Here is a 24447-nt window from a genome sequence, read left to right as displayed (position 1 = left end):
TGCTGCCTGTCACCAAGCAGCTTGTTGTTTTTCATGTGCCTTAGCATGCCTTCCAGGAGAATATGCTCCAAGATTTTGCCTGGCACAGAGATGAGGCTGACTGGTCTGTAATTCTCCAGGTCATCCATTTTCCCCTTCTTGAAAATGGGGGTTATATTTCCCTTTTTCCAGTCATTGGGAACTTCACCTGACTGCCATGATTTTTCAAAAATATGATGGCCAGTGGCTTAGCAACTTCATTTGCCAGCTCCTTCAGGACCTGTGGGTGGATTTCATCAGGTCCCATGGACCTGTGCACGTTCAGGTTCTTGAAATAGTCTCAGACCAGATCCTCTACTATAGTGGGCCCAAGGTCTTCATTCTCACAGTCCCTGTGTCTGCCTTGCAAGACTTGGGTGGTGTAGTCAGAGCATTTGCCAGTGAAGAGGCAAAGAAGTCACTAAGAACCTCATCCTTCTCCAAGTCCAGGGTAGCCAGTTCTGATAGCTTCTGGAGAGGGCCCACATTGTCCCTAGTCTGTCTTTTATTTCCAATTGATTTATTTTTGAGCTGAAAAAAAAAAATCCATCACTGTATAAAAAGATGTATAAGTTTTAAACCTTTTGTGTTTTCATGATAACTTTACAGAAGTGAAAGCAAATAAAATGTAGCCTATGGTGAGCAGATAGGCGGAGTGGAAAGGGTCCAGTAGTCCAGCAGGTTTCAGAGGTAAGCTCAGCCAGTGGTCATCTGGAACATGCTCTAGGATGGCATCCTCTAAACAGAAAGCAAAGAAAAATAATTTCTCTCTGCTGGCCAGAAAGGACATGACAATCCAGACATAGGTCCCTTATAAACATGTAGCTGTCCAGGCATGTGACTGTAGTGAGTGACAAAGCCTGTTGGTTACGTTAGATCATGACTGTGTAAGATGTCAAGAGATTGATGATTTGCTCCGCGTGGTGGCAGAGCTATAGGAAGAGATGGAGCGACTAAGGAGAATAAGAAAATCTGAGGAGGAGATTGACGGGCGGACCCGCACTCTAACATCCCTGATGGAAGCACGCCAGGCACCCAAAACAAAAAAACTTCAGGATCCTCTATCTTGCCATCAGGCAGATTTACGGGACCTAAGAGACAGGGGTGTTTGGAAACAGGTTACTCTTCAGAGTAGATGGCCTATTATCCCCCAGCTCATGTCACTTTGAAAGTATCCCTTTATAACAGATCCAAGGCTCTGGTACTTCAGGATCAGGAAAGTGAGGAAGATTATAAGAGACCATCCAGGTCAGAAGATTTCCCACAGAAGAGTCAGAGAACACCTTGTGTTACAACCAGCTCTACTATGAAAAAAAAAAAAAAAGAATGGTTGTGATTGGTGACTCTAAGGAGAACAGAGGGCCCCATATGCTGACCTGACCAGACTCACAGGGAAGTCTGCTGCCTCCCTCGGGACAGGATAAGGTACTTGACCAAAAAACTCATTTGTCTGATATGGCCCTGCAACTACTACCTTTTGCTAGTCTTCCAGGTGGGCAATGAGGAAATCTCTTGAAGAAACCTGAGGGAACTCAAGAAGGACTTCAGGGCCTCGGGGCAATTGGTTCAGGATTCGGGAGCCCAAGTAGTGTTCTCATGCCTCCTGCCAGTCACAATCAATGGCAATGATTACATCAGAAAAGTCTTATTGATTAATTCCTGGCTTCATGACTGGTGTCAGCATCAGAATTCTGGGATTTTTTGACAGGTGTACATGGCACCAGGCCTGCTGGGGGAAGATGGGGTATGCGTGTCCCAAAGGGGGAGAATGATTATAGCCCAGGAACTAGCAGGGCTTATAGAAAGGGCTTTAAACTATGTTCAAAGCAGGAAGGGGATAACACCAGGCTCGCTAGAAATGAGCCGTGGGTTAGCATGCTGCTGTTGGAGTCCAGATCCACAGGGCAACTCAAATGTATTTATGCCAACGCATGGGCAACAAACAGGAGGAGTTGGAAGCCATTGTTCAGCAGGGAAACCATGACATAATTGCCATCACGTGTGTGGAATGATTCACATAATTGGAGTGCTGCAGTGGGTGACTACAAGGTCTTCAGAAGGGACAGGAAAGGAAAAAGAGGTGATGGGGCTGTGTTGTATGTCAGGGAGTGTATCAACTGCCTTGAACTCAGTGTTGCAAGTGAGAAGGCTGAATGTTTGTGGGTGAAGATTATGGGGAAGGCTAACCAAGCAGATATCCTGATGGGAGTCTATTCTAGACCACCCAACCAGATGAAGCTACAGATGAAGTGTTCTCCACACAACTGAGAGAAGTTTCATGATCTCTTGCCCTTGTTCTCCTGGGGGACTTCAACCTATTAGATGTCTGCTGAAAGGACAACACAGCAGAGAAGAAACAATCCAGGAGGTTCTTGGAAGGTGTGGAAGATAAATTCCTAACACAGCTGGTTAGTGAGCCAACTAGGGGAGATGCCTGGATAGATTTGCTGTTTGCAAACAGAGAAGGACTAGTTGGTGATGTGATGGCTGGAGGCCACCTTGGACAAAGTGATCACAAAATAATTCAATTTTCAATCATTGGAGAAGTCAGTAAAAAGGTCAGCAAAACCTCCACCTTGGCCTTGAGGAAGACTGACTTTGGCCTGTTTCTTTGGGAAACATTACTAAAGGACAAAGCAAATGGCTGAACATGAGCCAGTTTGTTCCCAGGCAGCCTAGAAGGCCAATGGCTTCCTGGCCTGTATCAGAAACAGCATAGCCAGCAGGTCCAGGGAAGTGATCATCTCCTTATACTCAGCACTGGTGAAGCTACACCTAGAATGCTGTGTTCAGTTCTGAGCCTGTCACTACAAGAAAGACATTGAGGTACTGGAGCAGGTCCAGAGAAGTGCAACAAAGCTGGTGAAGGGTCTGGAGCACAGATCTTATGAGGAGCACCTGAGGGAACTGGGGTTGTTTAGTCTGGAGAAGAGAAGGCTCGGGTGGGTACCTTATTGCTCTCTACAACTACCTGACAACCTGAGGTTGTAGTGAGGTGGGGGTTGGTCTCTTGTCCCAAGTAACAAGCGATAGGACAAAAGGTAGCAACCGCAAGCTGCACCGGGGGAGGTTTAGACGATATTAGGAAAAATTTCTTCACACAGAGGGTAAACAAGTATTGGAACAGGCTGCCCAGGGAAGTGGCATCATCACTGTCCCTGCTAGTGTTCAAAAAAATGTGTAGATGAGGTAGTCAGTGATTTAGTTTAGTGGCAGTCTTCGCAGTCCTACGTAATGATTGGGCTTGATCTTAAAGGTCTTTTCCAACCTACTTGATTCTATGATTCTTCAATAGATTCAAGTTAAATTATTCTAGGTAAATTGTCAGAGAATTTGAAAAACAGTTTTTGTTTAAATACACTGATGCTTGTCTACCTGCATCTTCTCTCAGGACTTGTAGCTGTTGATTTGGAGATTGTAAGTCTAGGGGGTTACAAGTCTGTGTCTGTCCCCTTTCCCTGCCCAGATTGATTATTCCCTTCAGTCAAAACCAGTACCTGTATTTGTGTTCTTAAAGTCAATCTCTGTCAGGTGTCCTTAAATCCTACATTTGCATTCTTGGAAAATAGGTGCAACCCATGAACAGGGTCTCAGGATCTAGGACACTTCAGGATCCCCTGCTCTGTACTTTTCAGAATGCTTTAGTATACCTCTGAAAACTCTTGTATGTCTTGCATATCCTGCAAGATGAATAAGTGGGAAAATAAAACACAGTCATTTGATCTATTCTGAAAGGAATATTGTGTCAGGTTTTGCCACGATTAAGTGTCTAAATGCAAACAGTTTTGAATTTTCAGCTTGGGGAGCTTGTCTTACCATCATTTATTCCTTCTGACACACATTGTTAAATTATGAGGATAATGAGGACTGGAGACATTAAGGTCGAAATCCTTAAACTGAAATGCATACAGTCCGTTGTTAGGCAACTGAATTAGAACTGTCGTAGATCCAGAAGGAAGCTATCAAGAGAACCCTTTGATTGCAAAGTCAGCTTTCCAATTTTTCACAAATATTTGCCTCTATTATATTTATCTCTGAATTAAATTTCATTGTGTTTTGCAAAAATAGATATTGTAAAGTTTTCAATATTTTACCAGCTTAGTAGAAAACATCTTACAGTAAAACAATGGTGAATGGAATTGTGTATTAATGAAAGTATTGTTTACAGGATCAGGCTTATACTTTTTCATATGTTTAATTTTTATTTGGCACTAGCAGTATAGGTATCAGTATAATATGTATAATACAGGTATCATAAAATACAGCCCATAAAAGTAATATTAAAATAATTTGGGAAATAATTGTATTTCCTGCCTAAGGATAAGTACAGATTACTTTTACACCATAAGATGTTCACACAGTTGTCTAAATTTCAGCCTAATCATTTTTATGTAGTATTTATGTAGTATTTATGTAGCTTTTCAAGACAATTGCTGATACTGGGTCAACCAGTAATGCACTGAATTTCATATTGTGGTTCTCATAAGGTTTACCTGTATGTTTCAGGAATTCCTGCGTCACTTAGCTGGTGCTGGAATGCAGGTGATGCAGTTGCATTTGTGTCCCACAGAGGTCCATTGTACATTTGGACTATCTCAGGACCTGACAGCGGGGTAACTGTACATAGAGAAGCACATAGTTTTTTGTCTGACATCAGTCTGTTCAGATGGCATCCAAAGAAAAAAGGAAAAGTAGTATTTGGACATACTGATGGAAGCCTATCTATTTTTCAGCCAGGTAAAAACTGATATGGTAAAATATTTGATCTTTCTTGTCTCTGTATATGTCTGTAATTTTGCATTTTCATTTAGGCTTTGTAATGTGTGTATGTACATAAAACTTGTTCTTGGTTCATAGTATCCTTCCATATCACAAAAATATATTTTCTTAGATAAAGAGCACAGAGCATTTTCTCCTTTGGTGACCAAGATAACAATGCAGTTTTTTACAAATACAATAAACTGTTATCACAACCATGATCTTCTACTGAGCTATATTTCCCAATGGATTGACTTGAATATTTTGCTTAGGTTGTTACTTTGAAAGAATACAGACCAATCTTAGTTTTCATTTAATATGCTTTCTTTACACTATTAGACAAAACCAAAGAATTTGTTTAGCTAAAAACATAGATGTGTTTAAGAGCATATTGTGAAAATTTTGATGGACAGATAAGTTCATTAAAACATGTTTCAAAATTAGGTATTATTAAAAAATAGATTGTATCACTATAATAAAACATAAGTACAATTACTATGGTTACTATTTTATAAACAACTTTAATATGTGTCTTAACTTGGATAAGGCTACATTTTCAATTATACCTGAATGTTATCTATTTATCAACTACAGATTTCTAGTTTGCAATTTACAGCCAAAATTCACCTGACTTTTGTAATTGATAGCTTTTAAAAAATAACAATACATAGAAGAAAGTGGTATCAAGAGTACGAGTATAGGTCCTCTATTTAAAAAAGAAGGGGGGGGGAGGCAAAGAGTTGATGCATTTCAATAAGGCTAATTTTTTGCTTTGAGACTGAAGCTCAGCCCTCGCTTACCTTGTGTCAGAATGCATAAAATGACTTGTTACCAGACCAGAATCTAGTTTATCACTAAGTGAAATAAATTTAAAAAAACCCAAACTTATTCCTTACTTTTAAAGGTTTCAGTCCTTTTGTAGGATATCCTACAGAACACTGTCTTGAGAGAACCTGAACATGCACAAGTGCCTCTTAATAGCTTCAAAGTTCAGTGTGATTGACTCTAGTCTCTCTATAGAAGTGTGAGTCAGTGCTGCATAATTAGCAGGCTACATAATATTTTTTTTTTCTCATTACTGTTATCTACTAAGGTTTTTCTCATGGCTTTACTTTTTATTAACTCCAGACTGTCTGTTAATGTAGTAGAACATTTAGTCTGAATAAAAAATATGCAAGAATTTCAGATTAGTACCCTGTTTTTAAAGAAATACAGTGCAGTCATGTAGAGCCAAATGCCGTTGATTAGTTTACCTCCATTTGTTCTTAAAATAAGCACGCTGTGACTCAGTTGCATGATTCATAGTGCTGATGTCTTCTTTTAATGGAAAATAAAATGTAACAGGGTTTCCATGAGCTTTACTTCTGGAATCTTCTGTGACAAACAGGTAAAACTGAATGGCTCCTAGATACCCACTCTCACTAGCTGATTGTGCTTTCTTGGGACTGAAGTGCTTGAACATGGAAGGCTTTGAACAGTCAAGGATTTTTTGCCTTTTGGTTCCTGTAAAACTAACTGGAAAATGACCGTTCTGCTTTATTGTCTGTTCTTAGTTTTCATTTGAATGTTGATTTTTTTAATCAACAAAAAAATCTTAGCTGAAATGTAAGCAAGGGAACATGGTTAAAAATGTGAGAATCTCTAAATTTTCAGCAAATTTAAAGTAGTTATGGTTTTTCTGGTGTTATTCCTGTTGTTGTTCCTGATACTTCAAAAGAGACAACTGCACTTCTGCAATTTTCTTATATACAAACATATATGGCGGGTTTTTTTCCCCTAGAAAATCATAATGAAAGTTATTTTAGTGTTAAAAATGTTCCCTAGGGAGCAAAAGCCTTTCAGGGTTTTTTTTTTAGTATGTGTCAGAAGAGGCTTTGTTCTACATCAGTCGTTGGGAAATATAGGTAGGTCTTGGCATTTATCATAATACGGCAAATTGATTGTATTCTTCATTATTAAAATTGAAAATCAGATTAAAAATTGAATAATTGAAGATATCAATTCCTTGTTTCTAGAAAATGGGTACAAAATTTTGTTGGTTTGGGCCTTTTTAATACAAGATCACAACTTCAGAACCTCAGATCTGTGTTGTTAATTACTTATTTAGACTGTACATTTTCTTATAAGACTCAGCTCTCAAAAAAACAAAATAATAAAACAAGGGAAATAAACATGATGTGAAAAATTGTAGTTCTTGATAACACGGATCATCAAGTGAAATAGTCTTCTTTTAGGCAGGTGTCAAGTGAGATATTTAATGGCATGTTCTGGCTTCAGAATCTGAGCACTTCATAATCGCACACATATTTTTGAGGAAGAAAAAAATCTAAACGCATTTGTTCATAAACGCTTTTTTGACTGCCACATTCTTTTTTCTAGTTCATGCAGCATTTACTTTGTCTGCATTTACTGAGGTATGCAGATTTACTTCTACTCAAAAGTCTTGTATTTTAGGCTGTGCTGCAGTCCTTTACTCATGGAAATCATTACGGCAGGGCAATGGGTGTGATTTAACATACTTTTTTTTAGTATAAAATGATGTTATTTTAGGTAAAAATTATATTACAGCTGTTTCTATTTTCTGATGGAGCCAGAACTACTATAAGTCAAACATTGCAAAACAGCTTCATCAGTTTCACAGGTGCATACAGTAGAGTAGGCTACTAAAAAGTTCAGGGAGAGATAAAAATGGTGTTTGCAAACCTTGTAACTATTGTAAAGAATATACTTGATTTCATGTTAAAATAATCTGTTTTCTTGTGCCCTTAAAGGTTCCAAAAATCAGAAACATGTCTTAAGACCAGAGTCACTTGAAGGAACAGATGAAGAGGATCCAATTACAGCACTGGAGTGGGACCCTTTGTCAACTGACTACCTTCTTGTTGCTAATTTACATAATGGTATTCGACTAGTTGATTCTGAATCTCTGTCCTGTATCACAACTTTTAATTTTCCCAGTGCAGCAGCATCTGTTCAATGTTTAGCCTGGGTTTCTAGTGCACCTGGAATGTTTATAACTGGAGGTAAGCTTTTTATTTCCTGATATATACAAAGGTAATAGGTATCTGCCTGAGTCTTTCTGTTTCTTAACATTTCTACAAATAAAAGCATGGAATCACAGAATGGTTAGGGTTGGAAAGGACCTTAAGATCATCTAGTTCCAACCCCCCTGCATTGTACAAAAACCCCCCAACTATAAAACTACAGAAAAGAACAGAATTTTGCACTGAGCAGTTCTTACTTACTTTGTTGAGTACAGAAACAACTGACTTCTTTAAACTTTTTTTATACTAAATAATACTATTTTTTTACTAAATAATATTTTGCTCATGCCCACTTTAGCAATAAATATGAGTGTTACTTTGGGAACAGGAATAAAAATGCATTGTTCTTTCACTATCTTCAGAAGGGGGTTTTGTTGTTGTTTTTTTTTAATCTATTTCTTCCCTCTTTTCTACACTGTAGACGTTAGTGATCAGGTTGAACTAATGCATAAAGATAGTGAGACTGTCAGAATATATTCTAGTGAGAGAGGTCCCATAGAGTTTATCTGCTGAAGCTTAAATAATGTTAATGATTATTGTTGTTAATTCTGATGTTAAAATGGAGGTGACAGTAGATGCTTATAAAAATCATCTCGAGATTCTATTTGTTGTTGTAGTTTTGCTTAAATCAGTCCTTTAACCACATACCTCTGTGTACAGAAAAAAGAGGACAATAAAATAAAATAAATAAAAATTATAAAAAAAAAAAAAAGGTTTTATGCAGTGGTTTATAGTTTTGGGTTTTTTTTTCCCGAATCTCAGATTCTCAGGTTGGTGTGTTACGTGTTTGGAATGTGTCACATGCAACACCTATAGAAAATTTTAAATTGAAGAAAACTGGCTTCCATGGTTTGCATGTGCTAAGTTCTCCTCCAAAGAAAAAGTGTGAGTATAACTTTGTTTGTAATATATTGCAGTGGCTGCAAGTTAAGAAAATTTGTTTGTGAATCTTGTTATATCTGAGTTGATCTCTGTAGGTTTATGTTGGCCCTGCAGTTCTTAATTAAAGAAAGTGTCCCCTGGTGCCAGTCAGCTAGACAAATGTGTAAAGTATCAAGCACTTTATAAGGTCCTTCTTCAGTAGGGCAGACTTCATACTGGAATTCTTTTGTTCTTAATCTTGTTGGAATAAAAAGCATTGTACTCTTATAATTGTTACTATTATTAAATGGAAAAATAAAATAATAATCTTATCTGTTTCTATCTTTTGCTTTATTTTGCAAAGCATGTTCATTACAGCATTCTACTAAAAATCACTATACATCCTCAACAAGTGAGGCTATTCCTCCTCCAACTTTAACCCAAAACCAAGCGTATTCTCTTCCACCTGGTCACGCTGTCTGTTGCTTCATGGATGGTGGAGTAGGACTTTATGACATGGGAGCCAGAAAGTGGGATTTCCTTAGAGATTTGGTATGTTTCATCTCTGTCTTTGGAATGGGAGTTTATTTGTCTTATACACTTTCTTCTAACAGCAAAAAAATGGAGAATGAAGTCAAGTTAAATTCTACCAATCCATGTCTTGGAAAACAAGTAATTGAAATGTGACATTTCTAATGGATTGAAGTTTAAACTGGAATAGAACATAGACTGTATTTAGAAGTATAGAAAATTTGTAGAACATGATCAACACACAAAGCTTTACTTTTTAGTCAGATACCTTTCCCTAAAAGGCAAAATTAATTTTGTTTTAAAAAAATTAAATATTTCAGGAATTTTTTTAGCTAAATTATTTAATTCTATCTTTTAGCAACTCCATTCTGGTGGAAGATGCCAACAAGTCCCCGGCATTGCCTATCCTGTTGTTTCAGTGCAGAATTTTTCTGTCTTTAATAATGATCTATGAAAGAGTTTTATAGAACAAGATATTTTATGACTTTTAATTTTGACTGGTGAGCCATAACATGCAGGTTTTCTGGAACTGATAATTGCCTTGATAGGTTATAATATGATTTATCTTAAAGTTTGGTCTAGAGTTGGACTTTTGAAAAAAAATCAAATGTAATAAAAATGGATTAAATATTTGTTTCATTTAAGGGACATGTTGAGACCATCTTTGATTGCAAATTCAAACCTGATAACCCTGATCTTCTTGCTACAGCTTCATTTGACGGCACAATAAAAGTTTGGGACATAAATACTTTAACAGCAGTTTACACATCTCCTGGTAATGAGGGGGTTATTTATTCCATTTCTTGGGCTCCAGGTAAGAATATTTTGCTTTAAGTGTAAATGTTCTATGAATTACCCTTGACTAGCAGAATTTCTATTACAAAAGTATTCGTTGTATCTTCTGAGGTTTAAACATAACTGAATCATTATCTGTGAAACCTGTATAATTCAGTGCTTCAAACTTTGTTGAGGCTTGCCTTTATGAGGAATGATCTCAGTATTTCACACTGAGTCAGAAAGGAGGGGAGAAAATCTCTAGAACCTTTCTAGCATTACATTATGCAAATGAGGAAAAGACTTTCTTTGTGTGGGAAGGAATCCAGATTCGATTTTGTGCTGAAAAAATGGAAGGTATGCATTTAGTTCTTTCTCTTCCTTTTTTATCCAGGATTCTAATCACTGAAGAGCTCTGCTTTTACTTTATTAGAATAGGGAATACCTTTTCTCCAACACATCTACATTTTCTTAGAGAAGTCACTGAAGTCAGTGGGAAATTTTCTTCTTAAAACTGATCAGCAACCCACTTAGATGAACCTGGGACTGATAGTTATTAATATTACAATAGCTGATGATAGGTAGGCTTTCTTAGATGCATTTTTTAAAAAGTCTAATTCAGCTCACTGCCTTTCTCTCCTATGCTTTTAAACTTTAGTAAGTAATAGCTGAGAAGAAAAAAATACTGTGATGAAAAACTTAATGTAGTCTGCATATGTGAAATGAATTTGCACTTCCTTCAGTTTAGAGTGTCTTGCACTTTGTTCCTCTTCATAGATAATTTGTCTTGCTATATGGCAATTAGGGCAATATGAAATATGGTGTTTTCTTTCATGTTGTTTTGCTTTGAAATTTAAATTCAGTTTGTAATAGTATCTCACACTGAGAGAATAGTTTGCTCACTGGAGGGGTGCTTTCCAAGTCTTGCATTCTGGTTCTTTATTACTTTTTTAAAGTAAATTTACATTAACTGTAAATGTGTGCTTCAACTTGAGTTCCTTACTATCCTCTCCAATGGTTCCTGTCCATCCCAGACAGAACTTTTCTTGCTTCTTTTGCATCCCTTATTCCTAGAGAGTGCTTTATTCCTAGTATATAATCCAATCCATGCCACCCTTTGTATCTAGCCTCAAAGGCCTTTGAACAGATTGATTCACTTTTTTTTTTTCCTTATCATTCTCCTACATGAATCTCTTTCCGTCTTACGTATGTACCTTCCTAGACTTCAGCAGATTTTGCCTTTTCCGCCTCTGAGGTGTGGTATAAAGTAACAGTCAAAACTACTATATAAACATGCCTTAAAGCTATCTGAGAAAAATATAGCTATATTGGGATAGAGGGTCACTGTGATGAAGAGGATTCAGTGGCTTTTGGATTAAGCCTGAATTTAGTTCTCATTTTCTCACTATGGAGTTATACATTCAAATTTTCTGCCCTGTTCAGTGTGGTTAGATTCAGGTACATTCTTAATGGGCTTAGGTGCTGTAGTGGTGCAAGATTAAGAAAACAAAGTACTGTGGTCTGGATTTGGCTATGATAGAGTTAATTTTCTTCCTTGTAGCTGGTACAGTGCTGTCTTGGATTTAGTTTGAGAACAGTGCTGATAACATACCAATGTTTTAGTTGTTGCTTAGTAGCACTTACCCTGGTCAACGGCTTTTCAGTCTCTCATGCTCTGCCAGTGAGGAGGGGCACTAGGAGCCAGGAGGAAGCAGAGACAGGACACCTGACCCAAAGTAGCCAAAGGGGTATTCCATACCACAGTGCGCCATGCCAGCACATATGCTGGAGGGAGTTGGGTGGAGGGGCTTATCACTGCTTGGGTCATGCTGGGTATTTGTCAGCATGTGGTAGGCAATTTTATTGTGCATCACTTGTGTTTCTTGAGATTTATTCCTCTCTTTTTATTTCCTATGGTTGTTATTAATATTACATGTGTTTCTTGGGGTTTATTGTTATTGCATTTTATTTCAATTATTAAACTGTTTTATCCCAGCCCATGGGGGAAGGGGAGGGAGGGTGAGCAAGCAACTGTGCAGTACTTAGTTGCTGACTGGGGTTAACCCATGACATATGTCCTTTCATGTTCTTTGACATTTGTCTTGGTATGTAGGGAACTTGAACAGAAAATGCTCTGGTTGCTACAACTTTTAAGATTGACACATTGATTGTATCTCTTTTTCAGTTGGAGTCATATACATCATGGACATAATTATTTTATTTTTTTTTGTCACCTTAGCTGCAAGACTTCCAGCAGGCATTGAGAATACTTTTTACAAGAATATGATTTTTATTTTGTCTTTTCCTCAAAATAGGAATATAGAAAAGCAGGCTTTTGTTGAAATTGATATTTGTGACAGTAACAAATGACGGCCTTAAAGTATGAAAAGCTCTTGTTTATGTGCCATTGATTTAGTCTGTTAATTTAATATTAAATTTCTTGAACTTAAAGTAGAAATACATTATTCAAATAATATTGTGATCTTGTATTTATTGTGAGATCTTACAAATATTTTTCTCTAAAGGAGATCTGAACTGCATAGCAGGTGCAACATCCAAAAATGGTGGCTTCATCTGGGATGTCCAAAAAGGCAAAATGATAACCAGATTCAGTGAGGTAAGATGAAATTACTTTTTTTTTGTATATATAAGATGTAAGTTAATTGTTCCCTCTAGTGTTGATAAATAAAGATAGGTCAAAGTTTGTAGCCTTTTAAAAGGTGCTATAATATAAAAAGCTATAGAAAGAATTATGTGTGTGCCAGCTTATATCTCCTCAGAATGGATTTTACATGAGAATAGCAAAGCATCATTATTTTAAAATTTGCTGTGATACACAGCAAAATCCTACCTGAGTCTTAAAAAATAAATGTATATAGACATACAGACTTTACCTGGTTATCAAAATCTAAAATGCTGTTCTGTATGTTCAAATGTAAGGCTCAGAAAGATTATGAGTCCCTGAAGTCTAGACCAATAGAGCTCTTATTTTGCAGCACACTAAACAGCATGCCTTGTTTAGAATCTTGCTTTGTGTTACCTAAAAACTATGCAAGCTTTTGTAAGTCTTGAAACAGCGGAATAACTGTTATTAGCAGAAGGAGCTATTTAATATATGTAGTATATATACATATACATGTATATATATAACATATGCAGTATACATACATATATTTAATATATGTAATATTTTGTACTATTTTGTATACTATCTTAGTATATGGATGTATTCTGAAGGTTATACAGATACAATTAACTGTGGCATCAGCATTGGAGGGCAAAGGATGCTCATTAAGAAGAAAGGGGTGCGGGTGGTGAGCAGGCAGAAAACAAATATACATATATACATTCAGGAGTTCCCAAGTACCAACACTTAGGTTTGCACTTTTGTTACTAAACATCTTTTCTCAAAGGCTTGTCCTGCTACATGTCTCACTTAAGTTTTCACATTTCATGCCCACTAACTTCATTATTCCAACAAGTAGCTAGTGTTTATTCAAGCTTCAGGTTTATATAGTTATGGATGGCTCATTCTTCAGCTTGACCCAGTTTTGTCTCTTGGATCCTGGAGAGTGTGACAGCTTTACTGTCTCTCCTCTCAGTCCCAATTTTTTGGACTTGGATTCTCAAATATCCAAGCTGTACTGGGGACTCATTGTAATGTGGTTTTGTACAGTATTCTTTACTGGGAAAAAAAGGCTGAAGCCCGTAGGAGAATAAAATAAAAAAGATGAGTTAACAGATGAGAGAAAAAGGGGTGAATTATTTCTTATTGATAGGTATTTTGCATTTTTTGAAGCATGGAAAGAATGGAATCTTCTGCATTGCCTGGAGTCATAAAGATTCCAAAAGAATAGCAACCTGCAGCAGTGATGGATTTTGGTGAGTGATATTGGAAGAAAATCAAAAACTGCTAAATAAATCAAATCAGTAAGCTTTGATAGTACTATCAGTGATTAATTTGAAAACTTTTCTTGTTGAGCAAAACTAGGGTTATATTAATTTCCTGTACTTGTTAGGATATATTTTTCATGTTTTTAAGAAAAAAATAAAGGTAAAAGAAATAATGTCTAAGACTTAAACAGTGAAACAGAATATTGATTTTTTTTTTTTTTCCCAAGAATATTCTTCTAGGTTTCTTATCTGAATATATGGAGCAAACTTTTCTAAAGCTTATCCCACTTTGCTTGTTTTTGGTTTAGGATTATTTTTTGGGGGGGGGGGGAAGTTTGTTATTTGAAGGACTAGGAATCACTGTTTTTGAACAAAGTAATTGCAATGCTACTATTACAGGGGTATAATAGCTTATGTGTAAAAACTTGCTCACTGAGACCAATTTTGCATGTATTGTGTTTCAGTACATTTTTAAATCCTTGATCATCCTTTTTCTCTGCCACCCATGTTATTTCAGCTCAAATATAATGAGCATGTATTCTAGAAAACAATCTATCTATTTGTCTATTTATTTATTTATAATTCCTAAATCCCTTTGTACCTTAAAACCATAGCTACAACTTAAATTTTGGCTATGGGGATCCTTTCAGGGAGGGAGGTAGCTCAGTGAGCATCATTACAGTCCCTCTGAAGGAATATGGACTCTGAAGTCCAATTAAATGTTCTGTTGAGAAATACAGAGTTAGCCTTAGTAGTTGAGGGGGTGTAAAAATAAAGATTTCTTATATTCTTTCCGTATACATTTTTTTGTTATCTGGCTTATTTGCACAGAATCAAAGGTAGCTTTTGGATATGCTATGCTACTCAGAATGCTGTTTCCTCAAAATCTTACATTTTAATTGGTTTCAGTATTATTCGAACAATTGATGGCAAGGTTCTTCACAAGTACAAACATCCAGCTGCAGTATTTGGCTGTGATTGGAGTCAAAACAACAAGTAAGTAAAAATGAACCCAAAGATTTTATAATGTTTACTATTAAAATTGATTACCAATAATATAACATAAAGTTGTTTAGAATGTGTTTTTTACTGTGAAATTAGAGCACTGAAATTGTTTCTGTTCCACCATAGTATATATATGTAGAATATATAATAGAGGAAAAAAAAAGAAGACAGACATTAAATACCACAAAATTGGGGTTTAGATTGATTAGATTGACTTCCTAAGCTAAAGATGTACCAGGCAACTAAATACACTGTGATATACGGTAATTTTGCAGATAATTCCTAATAACAAAATGAGAACCTTTTCTCACAAAAAAAACCCTAACAAATAATTACATGGTAATTCAGTCTATTCATAATTGTGTGTTGGTTGCTTGGTCAGAGTGTAGAGCAACTGCTATTTCCTATTGCAACTAGTGGATCTTTAGCAGGGTTTTTTTTTCTGATTTAGTGGATTTTATCGGGTTACCAGTAATTGCATCATAAAGAGACAAAGGTGAAGCAAAAATACACTTTTTTAAAAAGTAAACTGCAAAATACACATAATATTTATTTCTAGACTGAAATGCCTAAGCACTTTTTATGATCCCTGAGACTGAGGATTTTACTATTTTTATTTTTCAGAGATATGATAGCTACTGGTTGTGAGGATAAAAATGTTCGTGTTTTTTACCTGGCAACCAGCTCTGATCAGCCACTGAAAGTTTTTGCAGGGCATACTGCAAAGGTGTTTCATGTACGGTGGTCTCCTCTGAGAGAAGGAATCCTCTGCAGTGGCTCTGATGATGGGTATGTATTTCTGAACTATTAGAAAATTTAAAAACTTAAGCAGGATTATTAGAGAAATTTAAGGATCTTAAGTAGTACTGGTGATGGTACCTTCAAAAACTCTGAATAATATTTTAAATCTCTGCCTTCTTAATACAGTATTTGGAAGGATCATTATCTAAAATTGTCACAACTGCTGTAGCAAAACAACTTTCCCAATGTTTTCCAAAGGGTAGAGTCAGTGACTGATACGTGTTATTCCCAGGAATGATAAAAAGAGGATAACACACACTTACATTATGTTTAAAGATATGGATGCAAGACCTGCCCTTATTTGATGTCTTTCAAAAGTGTATTAAGTAGAATCTGTGGGGATTTTTAACAAGTGCTAGGAATGTCTGGTTTGATAATTTTTTTTTATTTTTTTTTTTGAGAGAGAGCACATCAGTCTATGGTAAGCAGGAGGGAGTTTTCTGTAATTTGAAGTGATGTCCCTCCAGAGTATACAAAACATTTTTTTTAAAAGTATAACACTTTAGGGTATTGGCTTCTACTGCTTTCCGCAGTGTCATTCAATAGATATCTATGCTTGCAGCAAATCTGTTAGTTCATAGTGTAATGATTCATGAAAGAAACCAACTTGAAAACAAACTTTTTATGTGTAAATCCCATTTCACATGGGGAAGAAGTAGTGAATCCAAAATTCTGTCATGGTGTCATTATGATGTATTCTGATTTTATTACCAATCATGGTTATGTAGTAAGACTTGATTGCAGAGGGATTTCCAGAATGCAGTCACACTTTCACTTTGAGGGAAGGGGATCACTGGATAACTTAGTCCTAGGTAAAACAAAGTAAGCAGGCCTTTTGAGTTTACAGTACTTGGGAACACTCCTATTCACAGTCAAAGTCAGAGTAATTTCAGATGACCTGTTCAGCAGCTAGGCTTTGGCTAGAATTTTGGCACATGGGAGCAGTATGCAAGGATCACACATTGCCCCTTTGCATCACTGGAAAAACTGTAATAGGTGGCTCTGCTGCCATGAAAGAGCTTTGATAACTTATTTAATTGCATACTAAATTTTAGCCAGAATTACCATGATCCTTTCAAGAACTGAACTTTTCCTAATTCTGTAGTGTGCTGAATTAGCTCTACCCAGCAATAACAACTGTTGAAAAGAAAAGGAAATGCTGGAAACTTGCTTATTTAAAAGGGAAGAAAAGAATAGTAAGAAAGCTAGTATGAATTCTTCCTCATTACGTGTGTAATTGGGGTGAGAGTTTCACAGTTTAAAAGCCTGTTCCAGTGTTTGACCACTCTCGGTAAAGAAGTGCTTCTTAATGTCCCGTATAGAGACTTTCTTCTTTCATCCTGTTTCAGAACTGTTCGAATATGGGATTATACACAGGATGCTTGTATAAATGTTCTTAGTGGACATACAGCTCCAGTACGAGGATTGATGTGGAATCCTGAAATTCCTTACCTTCTGGTATCTGGCAGTTGGGACCATACAATTCGAGTCTGGGACACAAGAGATGGAACATGTTTGGACACAGTTTGTGATCATGGTGCAGATGTATATGGTAATATTTAAAAATTTTATTTCTGTATTGAAATGTGTTTTAATATACTTTAAAATTTATAAAATAATTTAATCATATCAGTTCTCTAGATAAACTTAATTACTTGACTACATTTTTAAATGCCCTCTCCACTAGGATTAACATGTCATCCCAGTCGTCCATTTACTATGGCATCTTGCTCTCGTGACTCCACTGTGAGACTCTGGTCATTGACACCTCTTATAAATCCTCTACAAATAAATATTTTAGCAGATAGATGTTGGGATGAAATTATTGGCAATACAGGTAAGTAAACTGTTTATACCATTGGTTTGTTTTTTTTCCTTTTTTCTTTTTTCTTTTTTTTTCCTTCTTTTTTTTTTTTTTTTTTTTAATTTTGATGTATGTTTGTATGTGTTAGATCGTGCTGTGGAATCTGGTGCTCCTCCTTTGCTGTGTGGTAAAGTGTCCAGAGATATTAAACAAGATGTGGAAAAAAATCCAGGAAATGCTCGAGTAAAAAAACTAAGATGGTTTTCAGAATGTTTTTCAGTAAGTATTGTGCAAATTTAAGGATGTTGTCAATGTGCGTGACTTTCTCTTCTGAAGTCAGTTCCCAGAAGTGAAATTTCTTTCTTCTTTACCATTTTTTAATCTCCTTTTCTTAAAGGGATCTCAGAAATATGCAGAAATCAATTCTGTCTATTAACAGTTCTGCATGTAAAAATGTCCATTACTAAATTCTTAGTCAGTTCTGAACACCAATTGTTCACAAAGTGTAATAAGTGGGATAATTCAATTTTCTGTGGGAAAGGTTTGATTTAGCAAGAATTTTCTAGTGAAGCAAATGAAAAGATATGCTTTATCAAACTACATTGGAGTTTTAAATTTTTATCCATCAAAGAGACATCCTTGTTGCAGGTAAGCTTTGAACTGCCCAAGTGTCTGTGTCAGAACTTCTGTATTACCTTCTAGGAGCTATAGATCCGGGTGACCCATGGCCCCAGTACCCATCCCTGTGCTCCATTGCACAGTAATATTTTCTGTAAATCACTGCAGCCTCTCTCTGCAATTGAGTTAAAAATAGAAACTGTCCTGAGAGTGCTTACCTACACAGCAACTGAAGCTGAGGTAGAATGAGGACAAAAATGACCTGGAGCTGCAGCTTCTATCAAGCTCTGTTGTAATAATACACTGATGCAAACAGACCTAATTGATCCAAAATATTTGGTTTGATTTCTAGCTAAATTGAAGTGTATGAAATGCTGAAACAATCTGCCTCAGTTACAAATCTTGAAATTTCCTGTTTTATTAAAAATATATTTTTATGGAATTCCTTGTTTCACAGAAGTTATGAATTTTGATGTCCCATGTTAATTTGACAGTAAAACTTTTGCAAGAATATTAGAATATTCAAAGAATAAAACCTTTTTTTATCAGCTGTGTTCAGTGATTTTTGCGTCCAGAAAATAGTGTTGTGCTTAATCTAGAGGCGATCAATAGGAGGTTTAACAGACTGAAAGGAAAGGGAATACTCTTCTCCATGCCCCCCACCCCCAACTTGTAATCCTCTTATTCTTAGAAAATCTCTTTCAGATCAGTTTGTTTGTTTGTTTGTTTGTTTGTTTTTAGAGCTTCTAATTACTCACTCTCTTCTCTCTTTTAGGCCTCATTCAATGTTAAGCCATTGTCATAGCTCTACAGAAGGACTGACTCAAATGTTAGACCAATAAAAATGCGTAAAGTTTATTTAAAAAAATGCCCTGTTGGCCTGAAAGATTCTGTGCATATACATGTATACCATGTGTATCTATTTTGAGATTTAATATTAAGATAGTAAACCAGATTGTGGCAGTCAATCCTTGAAGTTGTTTTTTGCCTGGCCCACACCTTTGCTTTACAGAAAATGGTAAACAAGTACTGGGGCAGCATCTGCATCCCAGCAGATGAATGTTGTTTTATGCCATTAGTAGCCACCAAATAGCTTGCATTCCTTTGGGAGCAAAAGGGAAAGCTCTAATGGCAAGCCATCAACTATGTCCAAACATAACCAGATATTTAGGTTCATGGATTTTGTTGTATATTCACAGCCTTCAAGAAGATAGAAGAAAATGTGTCTTGAACTAGTTCTTATCTTCATAGGAAAGCTTCTAATATCAAAATTGTCTGAAATTGTGTTTCTTGGAATCGCCAAACAAATGTTTTCCAATGTTTTGAACAAAGTTCAAGTTTCTCTCTTGAACATTCCTGTAATACAGCTCTTTTCTTCTCTAATAATTTTAGCCTCCAGGAGGCAGCAAAAATTTATGGGATTTGGTTGCTGTAATAAAAGGACAGGATGACAGTTTGCTTCCACAAAACTACTGCAAAGGAATTATGCATATGAAACATCTCATTAGATTCAGAATGGTAAGTGAAGCGTAAACAGCAGGTGAAAATGGTTGTTAATCTATATAGTGTTTCGCTTATTTTTTGAAAGAACTTGTAATGCTTTACAAAAGGGTCACAATTTATTTCATGTCCAAATTTATTTCATGCACAGTCTGTGTTAAAATACTAGGTTACAGTTATTAACTGGAAAAGCATTTTCAAAATAATGAAAAAGAAATTGCAAAGTCAGCATCACAACAACTTGAGCTATGAAGCAAGTTTGTCTTCCCTGCAGAAATATGCTCTGAAGCTGTCTGGAAGGAGTGGAAAACCAAGAGCTTGTCATTAATACAGATATGCAGCTGAAGAGTGACTCAGATATGAACGTGAAATTCAAGTAGTAGGCCATAAATTTCTTAGTAGCTGCAAATATGAATATGCAACCAGACATACAATTTGCACAGTGTACACGGATATGTGGTATTGTCAGGGGCTTCCTAGGGATACTAAAGAGTCCCATACTGTAATGACTGATCTGGTAATAGAGGAAAGATTATCTAGTGGTATGGATCAGGAAATACATGCCACTTCCAGGGCTAAAGACTTGCCAGGTTTCACCTGATGTTTGTTGTTATAGGCTGCCTTTTGCAAAATCAGACTTAAAGTGTCCTACATACCTCATGACTCTTAAGTCATGAAAGCTTTTTATTAGTGATGTTAACTGTAATAATAGCGGCTGCTCTGCTTATATTATGAAGGTCCATGTGAGTGCCCATGTATCCAGAAAACAGTTTTCTCAGACAGCTGGACTGAGAAGAAGACGTTTAATTCTTGACTCATGCAGTGAAAGCAGTCTGTTTATCCCTGCAACTCGTTTTCATGCATTTACAACTCAGGCAACCTACAGTAACTACAGTAATTGTTGTTCATTCTGTGGATCTGGATTAAGTGTTCACATTAATTAAAAGCATTTTGCTCACTTTTTGCTGACTCAGAATCTTTCTACACAGCTTTAAGAAAAAGTAGGGATAGGGTAATGATGGCTGCTTGTTTATGACTGCTAAAACCATTTTCCCTTAATGAAACTGGTTGATAGCATTGCAGCACATAAATATTTCAGGATGAAGTAGGGACCTAGAGCAAGTGGGGTTTTCTGTTTTAGCAGACTTAAAGGATACATCAGAGACTTGAGCATGAAAATGATAAAAAAGATAGAGGTTCCAAATAAAAAAAGTAACATTGTTTTAAAAAAACAAATCCTTTGCCATCCTCCTTATATGGTATTCTAAGTCATTAATAGCCAAACACCGTCTCACATGTACTGCTGATAAAGTTAAACTGACAATTTTTGAAATGTGAAGCAAAGCTTCTTTATGCTGGTTTGTTTGGGGGTTTTCTGTTGGTTGGGGTTTGGGGTTTTTTTTTGTTATGTTAACTGTGATCCTATTAGCGCTTGTTTCTCAAACTCTGCCAGATGGAGAAATTTAGTCTTGTCTCTTCAACTAATATTAAAATTGCAGTGGTTGGAAATGTAAATCATTTACTGGTCATAAGATTCATGGTGTATGACAGATCAGGACATCAGTTGAGCCTACTGTCTTTATTCTATGTTCCTGTGGACATCATTGTAAGGGTACTAAATGCAGTTCCCAGCCCTGTATGGTTTATGTTCACAGATATTTTTTGAAATTTCATAAATATCAAGATTTTTACGATGGATATCTGAGTGAATTACTATTACATATGAGAAAATGGTTGAGAATATAAAAAAAATATATATGTAAGAGATTAAAAATAATTGAGGAAAATGAATGTGTGCAACAAAACACTAACAGTTAACTTTAACAAATAGTTTACTGCGACCTCATTGTAAGCACTTCTAATTACTTGACTGTAATATCTTCCACTCAACCTTTTCTTAAAAGGATTTTTTTTCTTAAATTAATGCCTTTGTGTTTCATTGTAACATTTGATACTAATTTGTTCTGAAGAAAACTTGTTTTCACTGCAGAAAACTGTTCTTTTTTTAACTTTTTTATCTTTTCTGTTGTTTTTGTGTTGGGTTTTTTTCCCTCAGTCAAGGGCACAAGAACTGACAACAGTAAAAATGTCCAAGTTTGGAGGTGGTATTGGTGCACCAAGCAAAGAAGAGAGGCTTAAAGAAGCAGCAGAAATACATTTAAGATTAGGACAAATTCAGCGATATTGTGAACTAATGGTAGAACTTGGAGAGGTAAAATATCAGAACATTCTTGAAGAACAAAAGATGAAGGTTCTGAAAATGAGCTACCCTATCAAAGATAAGGTAGCAACAAATTGGGTCACAAGTCCAGAAAAGTGTAATTTTGCTCCAGCTATATTATTTTTAACATATGCAGTCTAATGCATAGTTCATTCCTTATTTAACTTCTTGACAAATTTATATCTAATGGAAGAATTGTGAAACTAGTTAAAAATATAGCTGTTTCTCAAAATAAAATGGTCAGGTTAAATGTACTGCTGCTTTCTCCTAGTGGGACAAGGCTCTCTCAGTTGCACCCGGTGTTTCGATGAAATATTGGAGGAAGTTAATGCAAAGGTAAGGTAGTAAAAATAAGGTGCTGAATTGTGGCTTCTGTCTATAGAAGAACAAAGTAGGAAGGGTGGATATTAACACCAGTTGTACTTTGCTTTTGCTACAACATTCTCTTAATGTTACTTTTTGTTCGGTAAGCTTTGTGGTGGAACTGTGGAGGATTTCAACAATGATTTTGTGTATGGGAATCAAGTTAAAGGGTTGAGCATAAATTGCAAACTTAACCTTTTAGTGCAGTATCCGCAGTTTGCAAGTCTTCTGAGGTCTGGGAAGGCGGATGGGTTTCAGTGAACTTTATGTAGCTTCGTCTAACACCTACAGCATAGAGAGCAGTTTAGTGATCAGTTATATATTTTATTCATTTGTTTAATTAGGAGAGCTGATCAGTTGATTCAAGAAGAAAATGATGATGTCATCCCATACTGTATAGCTGTCGGAGATGTGAAGAAACTAGTATCTTTCTTTACTTCAAGAGGCCAGCTTCAAGAGGCTCTTCTTGTTGCACAGGTATTATATAGAATGATATGGTAGATGTATTTAGCTATTTCTTTACAACTCTGACCGTGCCAAGCACATTTAAAAGGCTAGCTCTGTTCACTTCTGCAAAATAGCTAAATACTAATGCTACCGCATTCTTTACGTTCATATTGTATTGACCAGTTTTTATTCAGAAATCATAAAAAGGTATCTCATATTTACAGATTTTAAGTCCAATTCCTCTAAATGGCAATCAAATGTCCAAATGAAAACCAGTGTATTTGATTTTGGTTGAAATAGAAAATAAACCTGATTTTCAGCAGTCAGTATTGTCCTTAACGTCAAGTACATTTAGGATTTGTGTTCTGCTGCGATCTTGCTTACATTACTTCCTATAGAATCTTTGGGTGAAACTGCTCAGTTACAGTAGTAATATAGGAAACCAAACTTTCAAATTAGTGTAAAAAACAATACAAGAGACTACCAAGAGCACATTCTGATTTGAATGTAAACACCAAGTTAAACACAGCACACAACATGAGAAACTGATATTTTTTTTTATTCTCTTTCACCATTCCTTTATTCTTTTTGAGTAATTTCTACATACTTAATATAGCTTGTTAAATAAACTCTCACAATTTGTCCTTGGTACACTCTTTCATGCCTTGGACATTCAATTCCCTCAGAGATAAGAACTTTAATAATGCATGAGAATTTGTCCTTTAGAAATTGTTTATCTGTATATTGTTGTGCACAGAATGGAACTTTGAGGTATGCTTAAATTCAGCAAGTTATAATGTTTAAACCTCCAAGCACTGTAAAGCTTTAGAAAGATTATTTTTCTTGTAAGAGTGACATCGTGAGGGTTGCTTTTAGTACAATTCATAGAATAGTCTTTGTTTCAAAGGTTTCATCAGATAATATTAGGCAATAAAATATCAGAACTTTCCCTTTTAACTGAGCTCTTTAATGTTGTTAACCAAGCTACACCTTAAAGCACATGAAAGAATTTCATTTGAACTCATACTGATTTCTTCTTATTTAATGACAGAAATAATTTATTGTCAGGCATGAAAAAGGGTCATCTTATACCACTATCTGAGCCTTTCCAGATTTGCTGGTATACCTACTGAGAAGTATCTATGGAGTTCATCCTTCACTGACAGCCACTTGCTCCTTGGGATGTAAAAATCAAGGTTTTACCCTTGACTGTCCATTTTAGACGTATTCAAATGATGGAAAAAGTCCTGTACAAATGCATAGGAAAAAAACTTGCTTCTATAGAATTTCTTGTATGGCTGAGTAAAACTAGGCAAAGATTTACCTATGAAGAATTGGTTTAAATATTTCCTTTGTTATACCTGGCCCTTAGAAGGATTTTTATAGATCATAGATTTTTTTGTTTATTTTTGAAACAATGCATTTCCTATTCAGTTTGATTTTTATTTTACTTTTTTATTTACTGCCAGGCAGCTTGTGAAGGAAATATACAGATATCACCACTCTCCGCAACAGGTGGATCTTTAAATTCTGGTGGAAGCAGTACAGATGATTATAATGAGTAAGTTGTTCTTTCTATATCTAAAGCCTCATTTTAATGCAGAATGTAAAGTCATCAAGGGAGTTAAACCTTAGTGGTTTAAGTTGGCATCAGCAATGAAGAATTCGACAACAAAATGTTACATCTTCTAGAACTTGGTTGATAGAGTTACCTACTATCTGATGCTCCTCTGAATAATTCCCCTGTTGTCACTTCTGGCACCAAATGGATTTTTCATACGTATGTATGATAAAAATCCTTTTCATTT

General features: G+C 35.9%; 1 protein-coding gene across 3 annotated transcripts in view; it reads left to right on the top strand.

The window, feature by feature from the left end:
* WDR17 (WD repeat domain 17) overlaps window positions 1-24447 on the top strand; it is a 55209-nt gene that overhangs the window by 16962 nt on the left and 13800 nt on the right. For all 3 annotated transcript variants that reach the window (XM_061372382.1, XM_061372375.1, XM_061372388.1), the window contains exons 4-20: window positions 4525-4755; window positions 7548-7799; window positions 8583-8705; window positions 9046-9233; window positions 9858-10026; window positions 12512-12603; window positions 13786-13868; window positions 14790-14876; window positions 15510-15674; window positions 17036-17238; window positions 17374-17523; window positions 17639-17769; window positions 19501-19626; window positions 21665-21820; window positions 22101-22165; window positions 22537-22669; window positions 24109-24200. In XM_061372382.1, the coding sequence (XP_061228366.1) occupies window positions 4525-4755; window positions 7548-7799; window positions 8583-8705; window positions 9046-9233; window positions 9858-10026; window positions 12512-12603; window positions 13786-13868; window positions 14790-14876; window positions 15510-15674; window positions 17036-17238; window positions 17374-17523; window positions 17639-17769; window positions 19501-19626; window positions 21665-21820; window positions 22101-22165; window positions 22537-22669; window positions 24109-24200 (2446 nt within the window). The remainder of the gene's footprint in view (window positions 1-4524; window positions 4756-7547; window positions 7800-8582; window positions 8706-9045; window positions 9234-9857; window positions 10027-12511; window positions 12604-13785; window positions 13869-14789; window positions 14877-15509; window positions 15675-17035; window positions 17239-17373; window positions 17524-17638; window positions 17770-19500; window positions 19627-21664; window positions 21821-22100; window positions 22166-22536; window positions 22670-24108; window positions 24201-24447) is intronic.

This window comes from Neopsephotus bourkii, unplaced genomic scaffold (assembly GCF_033783945.1).
Source record: "Neopsephotus bourkii isolate Nb327-2 ecotype Australia unplaced genomic scaffold, CSIRO-AGI_Nbou_v1 NB_168, whole genome shotgun sequence".
NCBI lineage: Eukaryota > Metazoa > Chordata > Aves > Psittaciformes > Psittacidae > Neopsephotus > Neopsephotus bourkii.
This window is presented reverse-complemented; position numbering and strand designations above follow the sequence as displayed.